Source organism: Aspergillus brunneoviolaceus (genome assembly GCF_003184695.1).
Source record: "Aspergillus brunneoviolaceus CBS 621.78 unplaced genomic scaffold BO95scaffold_2, whole genome shotgun sequence".
In the NCBI taxonomy this organism is placed as follows: domain Eukaryota; kingdom Fungi; phylum Ascomycota; class Eurotiomycetes; order Eurotiales; family Aspergillaceae; genus Aspergillus; species Aspergillus brunneoviolaceus.
Genome location: NW_020290732.1, coordinates 674,425 through 691,676, shown reverse-complemented (window position 1 = coordinate 691,676; position 17,252 = coordinate 674,425). Strand labels below are relative to the sequence as shown.

Here is a 17,252-nt window from a genome sequence, read left to right as displayed (position 1 = left end):
TGAGATGCTAGCGAGCATCATTTGCCCAAATATCGTGCCCAGCGAAGCATCCTCTGTCCAGGTGGCGTACAACGGAAAGGCAGGAAGTTTCCAACATTTCAACCTTGCTTCGGATCTTGCATAAAGCATAGGAGCTTCACAGGGGATTTAGGCCGTGTCATCGATGGAGGATGCAGCAATTTTCGGAGCAAGGAGCACGCAGAGGAATGAAATGTTCATGCTCTGCTGGTAAAGGTCGGTGAACATGCACGGATGTGCAGATCCTTGCAGCAAGTATATGAGCCCTGCAGGCGCCAAGGGTGAGGTAATTGTCGAAGCAAGGGAGCGCGCAGAGGAATGACACGTCACACATCCACAGCATTCCATTGATACAGCCGCTGGTACCAAGTATTATCTTATGCTGTGCCGATCAAAGTCGCTGCCCATGCATAGATGTGCACCCGCTGCCATGCCTAGAATAATGCAATGCTTGGTTCACGCTACTGTATCCCAGGTCGAGTATTTCTAGCTACCTCGCACGTTAACTCCGCTGTGTCTTCTCAGCTTGAAGTCTGTAAAAGACCGAGATCAACAATGACCATCCAACAGAACAAGATAATCACCATCTTCGGCGGGACAGGGAACCAGGGTGGTAGTGTCGCAAGATCCCTGCTGGCTCACAAGGACGGCCGCTTTCATGTCAGGGTCATCACCAGAGACCCGTCGTCCGACAGAGCAAAGGCCATCGCGGCTGATGGCGCGTCGCTCGTCCAGGCGGATGGCTTCAATCGTGAGCAGATGGCCGCCGCCCTCGCGGGTAGCTGGGGTGTATTCATCAACACGAACTCAGACGACGAAGTAAGTCTGTCGCGCATCAGAAGCGGGCCATTTGCTTTCCATGCGCTAATGCGACAGGCCCTCAAATCGCTGGACGGACCCAGCGACTATGACCTCGGCGCCGCGGTGATTGACGCAGCAGAGGAAGCCGGAGTTCCGCACGTCGTGTACAGCTCCGGCCCTTCAATCACCAATGCCACCAAGGGCAGGATCCATCTAGAGGGATTTGAAAGTACAGCGCCTCCTCTTGCCTGACACCTCTGATCGAACCACGAACTGCACTAACTTCTCTCAGCCAAATACCACGTGGAACAATACGCCCGAGCAAAGAGCTTCAAGACCTTCACTCCCGTCCTCTGTGCGTCCTTCATGGAATGCTTCTTCTACGAACCCTTCTCCGACGCGTTCGGCGGGTTCCCATGGACTCCCAACCCGAAGACGGGAGACATCGTCTTCAGCACGCCCCCATACGGCGGCAGAGGCGATATGCCCTGGGTCAGCGTGGAGGACGATGTCGGCGATATCATCCACGGCATCTTCCTGAACCCCAGCGAATATGATAGGGTTCTCGTGCAGGTGACCAGCCAGCAAATTACCATGCCTGATATTGCAGCTTCCTACGCGAAAGGTATTCCCATTATCCATTTTCCATGTGTCTGAGTATCGTGCTAATGGTGATATCCAGCCACTGGAATTCCCGCCCGGTACGAGGAGATGCCTTCGTGGACGAGTATTCAGCCCAATGGGACCAGATGTCGGGATGAGACCCGGCTCATCTTCTGGATGATGAACGCGTGCGGTGGGCGCTGGTTTGCCGAACATGAGAGTGATAACACTGCTTCGATCAAATTGAAGAATGCGGCGCTGGAGGCGAGGGGTCAGGAGGGCGGACTTATCACATTTGAAGAGTGGTTTAAGAAGGCGCATGCGTTGAGAACCGAGTCTGCATAGAGATAATGTTGATAGAACTGGCAGAACCAATATGTAGACTTCAATCTAACAGAAGCATACACGGAATTAGGGCACAGGATAGCAGAGCAGCGCTCGAATCAATATACGGCTAGAATACCCTTGCTTGACGGGGCCTTTGCCACATCATCCGCTGCAGTAGGCAGATATATATCAAACCTCACTCCCCCCCCCAAAACCTTGCAAGACATCCGATCGACGGCAAAATCAAGATCAATTCCCTCAACACCTAAAGCTTATCCATAACCACCACCATGGGCTCCCTAGCACCTGCTCCGTTCACACCTCCATCCACCTCCACTCCCTACACCCACCTATCCCAGTACCTCACCCATCCCAACCGCGACCACCACGCCTGGTGGACCACCAAAGCCCCTCTTCTCACCCGCTTCCTGCAAGACTGCAACTACACCGTCAACGCGCAATACCAATACCTCACGCTCTTTCACAACCAGCTGATCCCATATCTAGGAATCTACACCGAGCCGTCCGTCGGCGACAAGGGAAACACTCTTCTCTCTGGAGCAGGGAAGCTGGAGATCGACCGCACATTCACCGCCACAGGGTCCTCTCTGCGGATTGCCTTTGAACCGACGAGCTATCTGGCCGGGGAGGGGGACACGGGGCCTGATCCGCTGAACGTCCTGCCCCTCCCGAGTCTGCTGAGCGCTCTTCGCAAGCTTCCGGGCGTGGATGTGGGACTGGACCGATACCGGACACTGTCGAACGCCCTGACGACCTCGGAGGCAGACCAGGCGGCGTTTCTGCAGAGCCCTGACCTCCAGGCCAAACTGCAGACCCTCCCCTCGCGTACGCAGAACATCCTGGCCCTCGACCTGATCGATGGCTCCGTACGCCCCGAGCTCTACTTCCAGCCGCAGCTGCGGGCGCTGGCGACCAACGCCGACGTTCATACCATGCTCCTCAACGCCCTGCAGGGCCTAAACGCCAACGGAGCCCTCAGCCCCGCGCTCAAGCTCACCGAGAAATACCTCACCGCGTCGCCGAGCACGACCCAGCCCCTCTTCATCTCCAGCGAGCTCAGCACCTCCCCAAACACCAACAGCGCAAAGCTATTCCTCATCGACAGCAACATCACCCTCGACACCGCCCAAGCCCTCTGGACCTGGGGTCGACCAGACGCCACACCGCACCCGCTCCAGACCCTCTGGGAGAGCCTGGGCGCCGTCGAGGGTGTCCGCGGGCCCACCGAGTTTCCCATGATGCTGATCCTCAAGCTCTGCGAGGAGGCGCCCTTTGTGCGCCCGCAGGTCGCCTTGCCGGTGGTGGGGATGACGGAGCAAGGGGTCGGCGAGGCGGTGGTGCGCTTCTTCGCCGCGATGGGGTGGGAAACCCATGCGGCGGGGTATCTGGACTCCCTGCGTTCGTACTAGTGAGTTCACCTCTGGCCCTGGCTTTTAGCCTTCTTGTTTATGGGTTGCTGACGTTGGTGGGTGGCTGGTAGTCCCGATGTCGAGCTTGGGCAGGCGCTAGGGAAACAGGCTTGGATTGCGTTGTCGGAGTTTGATGGGCAGGGACCTGCGTTGACAATCTTTTATTATTAGGGTAGGACTGGTAGTTCGGTGTTGTTGGTGGTGTTGTTGATAATAGTGGAGATAGTAGTGGGGGTGGCTTGATCCTCAAGAAGTTAGGGCTGGATCAGTGGTAGCAGTCTTGTTCAAATTCACAGCCGTAAGGCTCACAGATTGAATTAATGGATTTTTGTCTACGCGCCCGGATAGAGATCAATCATCAAATCCGGTAGATCAAGATCGTATCCATGCGTTACTTATACACATGTTGAATCGGATACCAGCCCAAAAGCACCAGATATTAAGATCAAATTCATGGATTGTTTTTATATACATACACGCTTGATTAGAGATCAGCCCGAAATACCAGAGACCAAGAACCAAACAGATTGCAAAGCATTCGACAACGCTTAGACAGGCTGTCGCTCCCCACTGACAACAATTTTATTCCGACGGGTGAAGACCGCCGACGAGTGGAGGCCACTTGCAGCAGCGAACCCCTCCAGCGAGGCCAGGTATTCGGCGTTGCGCATCACCGCCTGACAGATCATGTTCGTCAGCGAGGCTGCCTGGACCGTGGGCACGGGGAGTGGCGACGCCTCGGAAGATGAGGACGCTGGAGGCGTTCCCAGGCAGCCACCGGTGCTGCGTAGGAAGTCCATCACCGACAGAAGGGGATGCGAGGCGCCAACGACATCGATCTGCTCCTCCAGCATTGCCATCCACTCCGACGACACGGGGCAGGGCTTGAGCTTCCGGCCTAGCCCGAGCGACACTGCTTGCCAGAAGTCCCGCATGGAGATGCCATCTGTCATGGAGATGCGGGCCACGGTGGACCCGGGCGACGATGGTGCTGGAGCCGCGTGAAGCGTCTCGTAGACGATCAGGTTGGCGACCCAGTCCACGGCCGAGACAAAGAGCCATGAATCCGGCTCGCTGGCGTTGTAGGTCCCGGTCGTCATCGCAGTAGCCACGACACGCCAGAGCATGTCGTCAACGTTGGCCACGCCGTCGTTCACAGATCCGATGATAAACCCCGGACGGACGATCTTGAGTCGATGGGAGGGGCGAGAGCGTGCGAACTCCGTCATCAACAGCTCGGACGCATACTTGGTGCGTGTGTAGCCGTCCGGGATATCAGGCGGCGGTGTATGCGCGTCTGAATCTGTCGACTGGGCGTCGTCCCCGGACACCAGAGCAGAGACATAGGTGAAGCTGACCGGTTTCGACGAAGGTCTCAGCGTCTGCAGCAGCTGCAGCGTACTCCCGACGTTGGCCGCCTCGAGGACTTCGTAGTCATACCCCCAATGGACGACGGCCCCGTTGTGGATGATGGCTTCGACGGTTTCGCCACAGAGCACCCCCCAGTTTGCTGCCGACAGCCCCAGGCGCGACTGAGCCAGGTCTCCCGGCCATGCCTCGATGACGCGGCGATAGTCGTCCTGCCACCAGCGAGCCGTGCGCGCGGCTTGGATGATCCGTGCAAGACCGCTTTGAGGGCTGGATGCCCGAACCAGAACATAGACCGTCGCAACGCGATGGTCGCGCACCAGCTGCCGCAAGATGTGCGTTCCCAAGTATCCCGTCCCCCCGGTCAGGAAGACAGTCTTGCCGCGTGGGAGGTCTGTGGCCAAGTCGTCGGTGCCGGGTAAATCGCGCACCTCTTGGAGCGCTGCGGTTACTTTCATCCACCACGCCGGCGTGGATGGAGTCTCATTAGTGCTGTTGGTGCTGTTGGTGATGTTGGTTCCATTGCTAACATCGCTGGTATTGGTATCACTGAGCCCGTCTGTGCCATCTGTGCCGTTGATGCCGTTGGTGCCATTCATGCCATTCATGCCACTTATGCCAGTGATGCTACTTATACCATTGCTGCCATCTCTGCCACTTGGGCCGTTGACACCATTGATGCCATTGGCGCCATTGACGCCATTAATGATCCTCTCCGGACCGTCCGTAATCATCTCCGCGACCTCACGGACGGTGAGACCACTCCGAAAGAGCGTCGCCATAGGAAGCCTCTGCTGATACTCTCGGTGTACGAATTGCGACAAGGCCATGAGATCGATGGAGTCCAGGTTGAGGCGCGACAGGTCGACATTGCGACCCGCGACTGACGCGGCCAGCTCGTCCCGCTCCGTTTTCCTTGTTATAATTCCGGCGACATGCTGGCTTATCGCCCAAGCGACTGGCTCGTGATGTTCACGCAGCAGCTCCTCCGCGGCATGCCCATCGGTGCGCTCCAGCGATCCCAGCGCATGCAGATCTCGCGCGCCCAGCTCGGCACAGTGACTCTCGATCAGGCGTCGATTCACCTTACCCGATACCATGAGCGGTAGGTCCAGCGCCTGGAGGTACAGTTCCGGCACCATGATGGCCGGCAGGGTGAGACGGAGCTCGTCGCGGGCGTGGCGCGCTCGGACCTGAAACTCGGGGGTCTGCTGCCTGAAGAGGCCATTCTGGGACGATGCCCCTCCATTGACGACTTCTGACCCGGACCCGGGGAGCTCGGCCATTTGCACGAACGCGACGAGACAGGGGGTCGTCCCACTGCCCGACGGGCGGATGACCGCCGCCATGCCGTTGGCCTCCGGGCCAAACGCGCGGAGGAGGTGACGCTCGACGTCGGCCAGATCCAGCCGCTGGCCGCGGAGCTTGGTGTGCTGGTTCTTGCGCCCCAGGAAGCTGCAGGTGCCGTCTAGGTTCAGGCGCACCAGGTCGCCGGTGCGATAGATCCTCGCGCCCTGGGGGTGGAACTTCTCCGCCCACGCCGGGGGGTCGAGAAACGACTCTGCCGTTTTGGCCGCGTCGTTCAGGTATCCTCGGCCGACGATCGGACCCTGCAGGACCAGCTCACCCACGGTGTTGGCCGGCATCAGGGTGTTCACGTCGTCCGGGTGCACCGCCCACAGCAGGCAGCCCATGCCCGTCCCGATGATCCGGGGGTCCATCTTGCTGGCGGTGATGCGCTGCGCCGTCGCCCCCGTGCAGCATTCGGTGGGACCGTAGCCGCACAAGAGATGCACGCGCTCGCACCACTGGGCAATCTGGCCTGGGAGCATAGACTCGCCCACCGCGACCACCGTGCGCAGCGACGGCACGGCCTCCGGCGTGAGCAGCCGCAGCATCGAGGGAGTGATGCAGAGCCAATTGGCCTGGAACCGCTGCACGGCCCCGCCCAGATCCCCCGCGACCTCTTCGTCGGAGGGGATGCAGACGCATCCGCCGCTGGCGAGGACGGTCAGGATCTCCACCGCGAAGGAGTCGAACGCATAGGAGGAGATCTGGAGGACGCGGGAGTGGGCCGTGATGCCCAGCTTGGGCTGCTGTGCGGCAATGGCCGAGCAGTACGCGCCATGCTCGATCAGCACGCCCTTGGGGGTTCCGGTGGACCCGGAGGTGAACACGGCGTACAGCAAGTCGTGCGGCGCAGGGGAGGAAGGCAGTCGGGCCCGATACCCATACTCGTTGGCCTGCGGGGGAGGGCGGAAGCTCTTGTCGCCCACGACAATCCACGCCGCGTCGGTGATCGTCCCGGCCAGTTTCAGTTGGCTGGGCGAGGTCAATCCCACGGTGGCGCCGACGGCGCCGCAGATCTGCGCGTTGCGCTCCTGCGGATGAGTGGGATCCAGCAGCGCAAAGGCCGCCCCGACCATCGAGACGGCCAGCATGGCGATGGGCACCCATTTGGACCGCTCGAAGAATATCGGAACGAACCGCGCGCCACTGCGGCGGACGAGAGGGTCAAGTTGCAGCGCGAGCCGGATGCTATAGTCCTCGACCTGCTGGTAGGTCAAGTCCCCGTCCCAGGCGGAGATGGCGCACGCTTGTGGACTCTGTCCAACCTGGGCTTGGATCAGGTCCGGAATCGAGGCTGAGGCCTGCACGGGGGGGCTGCCGTTCCACCTCGTGAGCATGGCGTTATCCTGCGCGGAGATCAGGTTCAGCTGAGACAGCGGCGTATTCTGGTTTTGAACATTATCCAACTCCTGCAAGAGGTGTCCCAGCTGAAACAGCATGTGTTCCGCCTGATTGCGGGCCAGCACCTCTTCGTCCACCAGCATTTCGAATTTCCAGGCACCTTTGGTCGGCGTGCACAGCAGGATCATGGGATAGCCCGGGAAACTGTTCAGCGCGCCCAGATGCTCCTCGACGGGGCCGAAGATCGGCGACGGCGCGAGGGTGTCTTCCGCCTGCACGATGAGCAGATTCTGGAATTTACAGGCCGTTTCGGCCTCGGGGCCCATCTGGCGGATCTGCTGCAAACCGGTCTGCTCGAATGGGGTAGTGGCGTGGATCTTGTCCTGGACGTGGGAAACAGCCTGGTGGACGGTTTGCTCGCGCTGGAGGAGAAGACGCACTGGGTACGTCGCTATGGTTGGGCCTGCGATGCTCCCGATGTCGGCCAAAGGAGCCCGGCGTCCGTCCACCACCGCACCGTAGACAACGTCCTCTGAACCGGTGTACAGACTGAGAAGAAGGGCCCAGGCCAGCCGCACTTTGGCCGTGGGACTGGCCAGCGGCAACGACTTGGATGCAGCGGCACGCGGGCTGTCATGATGGACTGCGCAGGTGGCGCGGGGAGCATGCTCCGGTGAGGGATGCTTGGGGAACAGTACACTGCTGAGATGCAGTGTTTCTTTTTGCCAGAACGTCCGAGCCGTGTCCACGTCCGTGGCGGTTTGGGTGAGATGGTGAATGAAGCGGACGAAGTCACTGCGTGGCAATTGCTGCCCCCGGTAGGCCTGTTCTGCCCGTTGAATGCACAAGTGTAACGTGGGACCGTCGTATATCGCGTGGTGTAGGGTCAGCGCCAGGAAGCTGTCAGTAGACGACTGAATGAGGGTCAAGCGGATCAGTGGTGAGCCCAGTCCCATTGGCCGACTGTGATCATGATCGAGGAATTGTGATACGGAATCGGCGGACTGCCACGGGATAGCCAATTCGGATTTGCACACAACTTGGTAAGTTTGGCCATTCGTTGCCTGCATGATGCGCGTCCGGAGGATAGTGGTGGTCTGCACAACAGTCGCCCATGCCTTCCTGACCTGGTTGACGTCGCAGTCGGGGGGCAAAGTGAAGAGAAACCGGTCAGTGTAGGCTTCTGATCCACTGGTTTCGGTAATTGCGACAAGCCCCTCTTGGAGCGCGGTTGTCGGATATATATCCTCAATGTAGGATGCAGTAATCTGGCACTGCTCAGCCGCGAGTGGAAGTAGTGTGGGGATGCTCTTATCATCCAAAAGGCTGTAAGGTCGAGGGGTCGATTGTTGAACCCGTCCAGCATCGCCCTGCTCGAGCTTCTCAGCCACCGTGCGTAGGGTTGTATCTTCAGCCAGGAGGTACTCCACGCGGAGCTGCCAGTTCTCCCTTGCCAGCATTCGAACGACCCGTATCGCCGTGACTGAGTCTCCTCCCATGTGCAGGAAATTGAGGTCGAGGTTGACTGAGGGGGCTGGGATCCCAAAGATTGCTCCGACTGCCTGAGTTAGCGAGTGCTCCTGCTCAGACTCGGTCAGAACAGATCGTGACTCCGAGTCCCGGCACAAGCTTGGCCGCGCACTGAGCCAGATGGTCAGGTCGACTGGTGTGAGGGTTTCGAGCAGACCACAGAGCCGTTTGCGGTCTACCTTGTCAGTTGCCGTGCGAGGAAAGGTCTTAAGCGGGACAATGAATGAAGGAATCATATAGAGAGGCAGGTGTGGGCGGAGAGTGGACTGATAGCGACGAGCCAGCGCCGCGCAAGACGGAGGCAACGTCTCCAATTTAGGGCTACTTCGCCTATTGCTCCAGTCGACCTCGGCGCCAGCGTTATTAGCGACAAATGCTACCAGCGTAGCTCCTTGGTCACTCTTCAAGGTGACAGCTGCGACCGCAATCTCGACGCCTTGCTCCAGCTGGCGGAAGCGAAGTTCAACGGCATCGGTGTCCACGCGCTGGCCCCTGATCTTCACATAGGTGTCCTTGCGGCTGAGATAGCGGAAGGTGCCGTCGGCGTTATAGTGGCAGAGATCACCCGTCTTGAAGAAAGGGCCCTGAATTGGAATTTCATCGAACTGCGACCGCCACTTCGGAGGGTCAATGAAAACCTGTGCGGTGCGGTCGGGGTCATTGAGATAGCCCTCGGCGATGACTGCGCCCTCCATCACGACCTCCCCAACCGTGCCAATAGGTGCAAGACAGTCACTATCGTCGGGCGCTGTGATCCACGCAATACAACCGGCCGCGGTTCCGATGGTGCCTGGAATCCATGTCGTAGGCACAATCTCTCCTGCGCCGGACGGGCCCACTTCGGCCGGGCCCCAGAGGTTGAATATTCGGACATGAGTGCCCCATCGTCGGACGAGGTCCTGTCCGATGCTCTCGCCGCCGAGGACGAGGGTCTTCAGGGATGGGAAGTCCGCTGGTTCGAAGTTTCTAAGGGTTGAGGGGGTAAAGAACGCCCAGGTGACTCCATGACTTCGAAGGAAGTCGGGCATCGAGTTCAAACGTTGGGTCTCCGACGGGATGCAGAGACATGCGCCGCGAGTCAGCGCCTGCCACGTCTCAATGATACTCATGTCGAAGGCGTATGAAGAGAACTGCAGAACTCGTGAGTCGGGCCTGACTTGCATGCGCTTACCGACATAATAGCCGGCGGTGCTGATGGCGCGGTGGCTAAGAACAATGCCCTTCGGGGTGCCCGTACTACCGGACGTGAAGACGATGAAAGCGACATCTTCCGGATTCGCCGGGGTAAAGATGATCGAGGAGGAAGGAGAAGTCGAAGAGTAAGTGCAGGACTGTGGGATGATGACCCGATCACGACCCATCTGGTGCAGCCGTGTCGCTTGCGTTTCCGAAGCCACAATGACAGGAGGGCAAGCCTGCTTGAGAATGGCTTCAATGGCCTCATCGGGGTGGGTGCTGCATAGGCAGACCGCAACGGCGCGGATCTTGACTACCGCCAGCATGCTGACCGTCATCCAGTAGGACTTCTCGAAGAGCAACGGGACAATCGTCCCTGGTAACACCTTCTCCTGCTGCAACTCGGCCGCCAGCAGAGAGGAGAGTTCATCGAGTTGCTTATACGTGAGCTCCCCGTCCCACGCTGACACGGCGGCTCGTCCGCCATCCAATTGAACCTGCGCCATGAACAGATCCTGAAAGCACCTGTCAATTGGGAGTGGTGGGTTGGAGTTCCATCGCAGCAGCTGGCGCTTGTCGTTCAGGCTTAGGGTGAAAGCTTGCTGGAGTGTAGAATCCCGACCGATCTTACGCAGCTCCTGCGCAACGTGCACAAACTGCTGGACGATTCGCTGTGCATCACGGGGATTGCATCGCGACTCGTCGTAGACGGCTCGGCAGGCGCATCCTTTCCTCTGCTGCTCCAGTCGCAGTTGGAGCACGTCGTTTGTAGCAGGTGGCGGGAGATCTTGACTCCTCCGCTTGCGTGGATGCTTCCACGGTAGGAGAAAGCTTGTTGATGGTCTGCTAGTATCTTTTGTAGTGCCTGGTTCGGGATTGCCGACTTCTATCGGGAGTATTGCTCGAGCGATAGCGTCAATAGCGACCCCAATCGAGGCGGACGGCGACAAGTCCACCTCTAATGAAACAGAGTTTCCATCGCCTGGCTGAAGTTGACTGTCCAGTACGAGACTCACCGAGCCTTGGTATCTCGCCATCAAGACAGCCCATCCAAGCACATAGATTTCCGGAGCGAGACTCCCCGTCAAGGCTAAAGCCTTCGTCTCCCCATAGATGGATGCCCCAACGCCATCACTTCCTGAGGAGGGTACGTACAACGGGGACGGTATCGTCACCGCTAACCAACGATCTAATGACATCTCCCGAAAGCTGGAGAAAATGGCGCGACGAACTATAGAGGATGCAGAGAAGACAAGAAGCAGGCCCAAGTCACACCAGCCCAGGAAAATGGCTCTGCCCGTAACTGGGCATCGCCGCGGCCATCCGGCGCCAGATATACGTGGAACTACACCGTCGAATCAGGCACGAAGGTTGCACGAGTCGGTAGTCGGAGATGAGTGAGTGACATGCGGGTCTCACTCACGCGATGAAGATAGTAAGCAAAGGGCGAATTTGCATGTTTCTGACAGCCACGCCGCGGCGGAGGGCCGTCTGTGGGAACCTTCTAGCTAGCGAGATTATGCATATGATTTGAAACACAATATCTATAGCAGGCTTAGACCCTAAATCATACGCATGCATAGATGATAGGCACCCAGCATGACAGAATTCCAGTCCCTTTGCCTACGCCGATCCAACAGCACCTTACTCTTCCTTCCCAGTCACCTCTTCCCACTGCGATGCAAGATGACGATCTCCCTACTTGGGAGCGGCATTCGAACGCAAGGTCGGAGTAGAGATATTGCACGGCAGTGGGAAGGTGTCCAAGGCAAAAAGTCGCTTGGTTTCTCCTTGCGGCAAGGTATGTGGATCCACTCGCTAACGACACCCCTTGATGCCGTATCAAACCTACCATCGGTATAGAGCAACATCACAATTCCACGACATGTTGCGAGGCGTCCGAGAGCCGTTTAGGTAGTTGCTGGATTACGGAAGGAGCCCGAATAATGCGATCATTGCCCGTGATCCGGCCGAGTCTCCTTGCGTATTCGACGGCTGTCAATGAGCTACTTAACCTCACCAGAGGACATGGATGCGCGGTTGCCAGCTACTAGCAGTACTTGGGTTGGACTCGAAACAACCACAATCTAAAATGGGTAGTCTATGTAAAGACAGAGCAGCTCACTGCCGGGAGAGTACCGTCGACGCCTCGCGCTTCATCTCCGGCACACACGACGAGCAAAGAGCCTTTGCGGATGAACTCGTCCAGTCGGTGCTGCGATGTGGGTTTGTCAAAGTGGTCAACCATGGGCTCTCTGACGAGCTCATCGACGAGCTATTCATGTGGGTGCGTGTGTCCCTCCGCCCTTCGAGCACAATAGCATCTTACTAACCGAGTTAGAATGAACGGTTCTTTCAATTGGAAGCAGAGCAGAAGCTAGCCATTGCCAACCCGGCGGGTCCAACTCCGCAGCGTGGATGGAGCTGCGTGGGTGCTGAGAAGACATCGCGGCTGTTCAGCCGTGGGGCCAGCTCCATCGATCTCACAGATGCGCGGGTGAGTCTTCTGTTCGCCTTGTTCATGGACGGACCCTGATGAAACGGTTTAGGAGCACTTTGACGCAGGGTCACCGCATGACAAGACCTTCGCGAATCGCTGGCCGGACAACAACACCCTGCCAGGCTTCCAGTCCTTTATGGAGAACTTCTACCTCAAATCCCACGAGGCCGCCTTGACCATCATGCGCAGCATCGAGATGGGGCTCGACCTCCCCCAGGACTCTCTAGTCGACAAATGCAGAGGTTCCTCCAGCGAGCTACGACTCAACCACTACCCGACAATTGATATTGAAGAGCTAGCCCGCAACAAAGTCAGCCGCATCCATCCTCACGCAGACCTGGGCGTGATTACCTGCCTCTTCCAAGACGGCCAGGGCGGACTGGAGATGGAGGATCGCACGAACCCTAACTCCTTCCTGCCCATTGTCGCGGGAAAACGGTCAGAGATGGTGGTTAACATCAGCGAGACCTTCCAACTGTGGACGAACAATGTGCTCCGCCCGGGCGTGCACCAGGTCACTATTCCCCCAACCATGAAGCATCTCAGCTCGGGGAAGATTGCCTCTCGTCGGTCCTGTGCCTTCTTCCTCAAGGCGGACCGGGATGCCTCCGTTGCGCCTCTGCCGCAGTTTGTCACCGAGAAAAGGCCGGCGGCGTATGGGGAGATGACGGCTTTGCAGTATCACCAGCAACGATTGGCAACGGCTTACTAGTCCTTGTCACTCGCGATGAGCGTATTCATGGTCTACAGAATGCTCCAATGTGCGGAGAAGGCTCGGGGTTTCACATTTTAGCTCTAGTGTTGTCGTTCTCAGTTCCAGATGCAGAAAAAGACTATCTATATCTCATACTCTCCCAGAAGCCATCCCACCTAGACGTCCCATGTAGATGGTGTATGACTGAGATTAAGCTCGACCCTGCGAGCTCTTTGCGCCCAGTCCAGCCGTCGCGTTTGCAGTAACAGCACTACACTCCCTCAGGCTCTGCATCACCCGCTTGCTTTCCAGAACCACAGACCCAGCCTCCGTAGCACCGCCCTTCGTTGAGACCTGAGCCACGATCTCCTGTGGCGCGCGCTGGTGATGAATAAGCGTGGCCGCACCGCGAGCAGCCTGAGCCGTAATCTCCAATGCCACCTGCAAGGGCAGCGTAGCCGCATCGTCCTTGTTCTCATTCTCGTCATCACCCTCAGCCCCCAGCCCCTCAGCCAGCGCAGCGATGATCCCAGCAAAGAAGGCTACCGACGAAGATCCCAGCGCCGACGCAGCATGCATCTGCCTCTCCGGTAACCATCGCACAATACCCAGCTGCTCGAACAAAGCGGTGACGAGACTGCGAGCCGCGGAATGTGTCGTCCACGCCTCAGTATCTGACAAAACAGTCACCGACTCACGCACAGCTGCCGCAACGCTGCAGACGGCCCGCGTCACCAGCCAGCCCTGATCGCCACCATCCTGGCCATTCATCTGCCTCGCGATACTCTCAGCAGAGACCCCGCCGACCAGACTCACCAAGACCCGTGGGCTGGACCCCGGTACGATCATCTGATCCTTACCACGACCATGGGATCGGCACAGATCGCCTCGCCCTCCTTGCACGTCCGCCAGCAGCTCTGCCAGCGCGGTATGCTTGCAGCCGATCAGAACGATATCAGCGCGCAGCGCGATGGCGCGATTGCGGTCGCTCTTGCAGATCTCGACGCCGGGGAATCCATTTTTGCCCCCAGCCAGGAAGGGGCGGATGGCGTGCGAGACTCGCTCCACTGCGGCGTCTGACCGAACCGTCACTTGGATGTTGTCGACAGGAGTGTGGGGCTTGGTGGCGCCGTCATTGATGGTTGTCGGGGCCTGCAGCGCAGCGGCAAGGAGGCCCTGCAGCACCGCTTGGCCGATCTTCCCTGCCCAGGTTTTTGGGTTCGGTCAGGGAGGTAGTCAAAAGGGTGGCTGGGGTTATTGATGGGATTCTCACATACCGCATCCGAGAATAGCCACAGCTAGTCCCTTGTTCGGGGAAGACATGGTGAGGTGGTCGTGATGGGGGGTGGGGGGTGGCGCGAGGGGGTTGTCTTCGGCTGCTGCAGGTGAGGAGGCAGGGTGGTTAAATATGGTACTCGCGCGGAATTCGTGCCCGACACTCAGATTTGAGGTGTTGGGCAGTTTTCTGCGGGCTTCCTGCAAGCATCTGCGGGTATATGCAGTGTGTATGCAACACTCGTGAGGGGCGTGCAGCTGCAAGTAATGGAATGTGACACGTAACAGCGCAAGCGACAGCCATATCTGAAAATAGTTGCTGCGCGGGCCACAGTGCGTTCGAGGTATAGATAGATACCATGCAAGCCAGCCCCGTGTTCCTTGCAGTACGTATCTGGTCGATCTATAGTGTCTAGAAACCGCAGATCGGCGAGGTGGCTGTTCTTGAAGAGCTAGGGAGGAGGAATGAGCCAGCAACAATGCATTGTCCATGGGACTATGCAACGATCGTGTCTATGAGCTCTGATGTCCTAGGGAGGCTGCTGCTGGACAGAATTGACCAACACTGCAGTCTGCAGGTCACTGCATGATTCTAAAAGTCTTCATGCTACTCAGTGAGGTTGTACATGAGTGTCAGTGGAGCCAGAAGTGGCAGGTCCACCGCTTTAATAAAATACATCTAACGTGGTTGATTTACCTCGGTTGTCTAGTTATGACAACACTGTAGTGGTGGATATACTTGTTATACTAACAAAATGACACTGCCTTAGAGCTTTCCGGTAGTGAACAGCAATTGAAGAGCCATCAAGGCGGTTAAATCAGGCACAGTAGTAAAGAACGATGTATGGAAAGAGCTGAACCAACTATAACTCAGTTATGGATCTGTAGGATAATACTTCTTAATCTTGTGATAACGCTACAATAACTCCTTATAACCCTCCACACATCTAGGGATAAATTTCATATGTACAAAGAGTTGTAACACAAATTATAAGTGTTCTGAGAGTTTGGAACCAGCTTACATATTATAGAGAAAGAGAGATCAATTATAGCTGTAATTAGGATGATGGGAATATATAGATTGTATGAGCCAAGAAGAATACTTTACATACTCAAGCGAGAAGAACAATTAGTGGGATTATACACGGCTTTTCAAAAGGGCAAAGTATTCAGTAATTGGAAAGTCTTAACACTACAGCTAACGCTGAGGCCTAGCGGGGCATGGCTAGGAGTTAAGTAATCAGTGTACGATGGTTATGCACGATGCTCACCGCAAGTGCCTTGGGTATATATATATATCGCATTCGACAGCCGAGCTTCATTAGCTTCCTCGTCAACCGAGCCCGTCTAAGTCACTAGTCCGAGTTCCCTATCTTACTCCATATACGAGCTTGTTCTTTGCTCAACATTGATACTACTATAACGATAAACATGACTGTCTCCATCGAACCCCACACCCCCCAAGCAGCTCCTAAACAAACCCCCAAGCACCCCGACCCGGAAATCTACACCTCCCTAACCAGATCCCTCGACTTCGCCAACGACGCCGAGGAGAAATGGTGGACGCGCACCGCGCCTCTTCTTTCGAGAATCCTCTCCTCAGCCGACTACACTCTCCCGCAGCAATGCCAGTTCCTGACCCTCTACAACACGCTGATGATCCCCAACTTCGGGCCCCACCCGCACACATGGCACTCCTCGATCACTCACTCGGGGCTCCCCGTCGAGTTCAGCGTCAACTACCAGCCCGGCAAGCAGCCCACCGTACGCATTGGCTTTGAACCGGCCTCGTCTATCTCCGGCGGTGCACGGGATCCGTACAACATGGTTACCGTGTCGAATGTGCTGAATAAGATGGGTCGACTGGGCTTTGCGGGGTTCGATCCGTCGCTGTTCCATACCTTGATTAGCACGTTGGCGCTATCGCGCAAGGAGAGTAATCACCTGGGGGGCGCGAAGCTGGAGGGGTCCAAATTCAAGACGCAAGCGGCGTTTGGGCTGGACCTCAAGGGGGATGCGGTCACGGTCAAGACCTATCTTTACCCCGCGCTGAAGTGCAAGGTGGGGGACACTGGGCTAAGTGAGCTGCTTGAAAAGGCCATTACTAAAGGTCAGAATGTGCCGGACTGCGGCCGGGTGGTTTCGCTCGTCAATGAGTACATGGAGGAGGGCCAGTGCTATAACCAGTACTCGTTTGTCGGGTTCGATTGTGTGGACTCGGCCAAGGCGCGGCTCAAGGTCTACGGAGCACTTCTGGACATCTCATGGGCCAAGGTGGAGGAGATCTGGACGCTTGGGGGCCGTCTGGCGGATAGCGAGACCAACAAGAAGGGCCTCGAGTATATGCGGGTGCTCTGGGAGTACCTGACCCCTGGCCAGGTAGGTTTCCCGGACTGTCTGCTTTCTTACACATATTAAATTTTCGCAGGACCGACGCCCCGTGGGAATCTGGAACTATGAGCTTCTACCCAACAGCGACGAGCCGATGCCCAAGTTCTACGTGGACATGAACGGAGAGAACGATCTCCAGAATGCGCAGGGTATTGCCAAATTCATGCAGCACATTGGATTGACGGCGACCGGCGAAGAATTCATCAAGACGATCCAGGAGTACTTGTATGAGGCCTTATCCACCTTGTCCTAAGTGCGTGGGGTTTATGCTAATTTGTCTCACTACAGCCCCGGCGTCGACCTCGAGCAGACCACGGATATTATCCAATACGTCTCTTTTGCCTGGAGCAAAGGGGGGCCATATTTCAGCGTCTATTACCACTCTTCCTACTAAGCGGATCAATTCATGGCCGTCCTGGCAAGCGCCACCTATCAGTTAGCATGCGTA

At 57.3% G+C, this 17,252-nt stretch overlaps 6 protein-coding genes across 6 annotated transcripts; 4 read left to right on the top strand and 2 right to left on the bottom strand.

The window, feature by feature from the left end:
* Positions 1-573: 573 nt before the first annotated feature.
* Positions 574-1,767, top strand: BO95DRAFT_492551 (NmrA/HSCARG family protein; the record flags this gene model as incomplete). Its single annotated transcript, XM_025590716.1, has 4 exons — positions 574-837; positions 895-1,048; positions 1,112-1,444; positions 1,502-1,767. The coding sequence occupies 4 exons, from the start codon at positions 574-576 to the stop codon at positions 1,765-1,767; spliced, it is 1,017 nt and encodes a 338-aa protein (XP_025447759.1).
* Positions 1,768-2,087: 320 nt separating this feature from the next.
* On the top strand, positions 2,088-3,350 carry BO95DRAFT_321882 (aromatic prenyltransferase; the record flags this gene model as incomplete). The annotated part of the gene is made up of 2 exons (XM_025581809.1): positions 2,088-3,178; positions 3,251-3,350. Coding segments are annotated over 2 exons (1,191 nt in total), but the record flags the coding sequence as incomplete, so codon positions are not given.
* A 377-nt stretch (positions 3,351-3,727) lies between these two features.
* Positions 3,728-10,981, bottom strand: BO95DRAFT_492547 (acetyl-CoA synthetase-like protein; the record flags this gene model as incomplete). Its single annotated transcript, XM_025590715.1, has 3 exons — positions 3,728-5,115; positions 5,269-5,755; positions 5,804-10,981. 3 exons carry the CDS (start codon positions 10,979-10,981, stop codon positions 3,728-3,730), a joined length of 7,053 nt encoding a protein of 2,350 aa, XP_025447757.1.
* A 1,033-nt stretch (positions 10,982-12,014) lies between these two features.
* Positions 12,015-13,178, top strand: BO95DRAFT_492543 (isopenicillin N synthase family dioxygenase). Its single transcript, XM_025590714.1, has 3 exons — positions 12,015-12,231; positions 12,286-12,441; positions 12,494-13,178. The coding sequence occupies exons 1-3, from the start codon at positions 12,037-12,039 to the stop codon at positions 13,154-13,156; spliced, it is 1,014 nt and encodes a 337-aa protein (XP_025447756.1). The 5' UTR covers positions 12,015-12,036; the 3' UTR covers positions 13,157-13,178.
* A 120-nt stretch (positions 13,179-13,298) lies between these two features.
* BO95DRAFT_492539 (pyrroline-5-carboxylate reductase family protein) lies at positions 13,299-14,461 on the bottom strand (the record flags this gene model as incomplete). The annotated part of the gene is made up of 2 exons (XM_025590713.1): positions 13,299-14,340; positions 14,416-14,461. The coding sequence occupies 2 exons, from the start codon at positions 14,459-14,461 to the stop codon at positions 13,349-13,351; spliced, it is 1,038 nt and encodes a 345-aa protein (XP_025447755.1). The 3' UTR covers positions 13,299-13,348.
* A 1,383-nt stretch (positions 14,462-15,844) lies between these two features.
* BO95DRAFT_458586 (putative DMATS type aromatic prenyltransferase) lies at positions 15,845-17,198 on the top strand (the record flags this gene model as incomplete). Its single annotated transcript, XM_025588570.1, has 3 exons — positions 15,845-16,792; positions 16,842-17,029; positions 17,093-17,198. 3 exons carry the CDS (start codon positions 15,845-15,847, stop codon positions 17,196-17,198), a joined length of 1,242 nt encoding a protein of 413 aa, XP_025447754.1.
* Positions 17,199-17,252: the final 54 nt, after the last annotated feature.

What these genes read in the sequence shown, in the direction of transcription:
- BO95DRAFT_492543 (XM_025590714.1), top strand. Translation starts at nt 12,037, where the DNA reads ATGGGTAGTCTATGTAAAGACAGAGCAGCTCACTGCCGGGAGAGTACC. An exon ending in TCGACGAGCTATTCATGTGG is followed by an intron (nt 12,232 to 12,285) that starts GTGCGTGTGTCC and finishes TAACCGAGTTAG; the next exon opens with AATGAACGGTTCTTTCAATT. An exon ending in TCGATCTCACAGATGCGCGG is followed by an intron (nt 12,442 to 12,493) that starts GTGAGTCTTCTG and finishes GAAACGGTTTAG; the next exon opens with GAGCACTTTGACGCAGGGTC.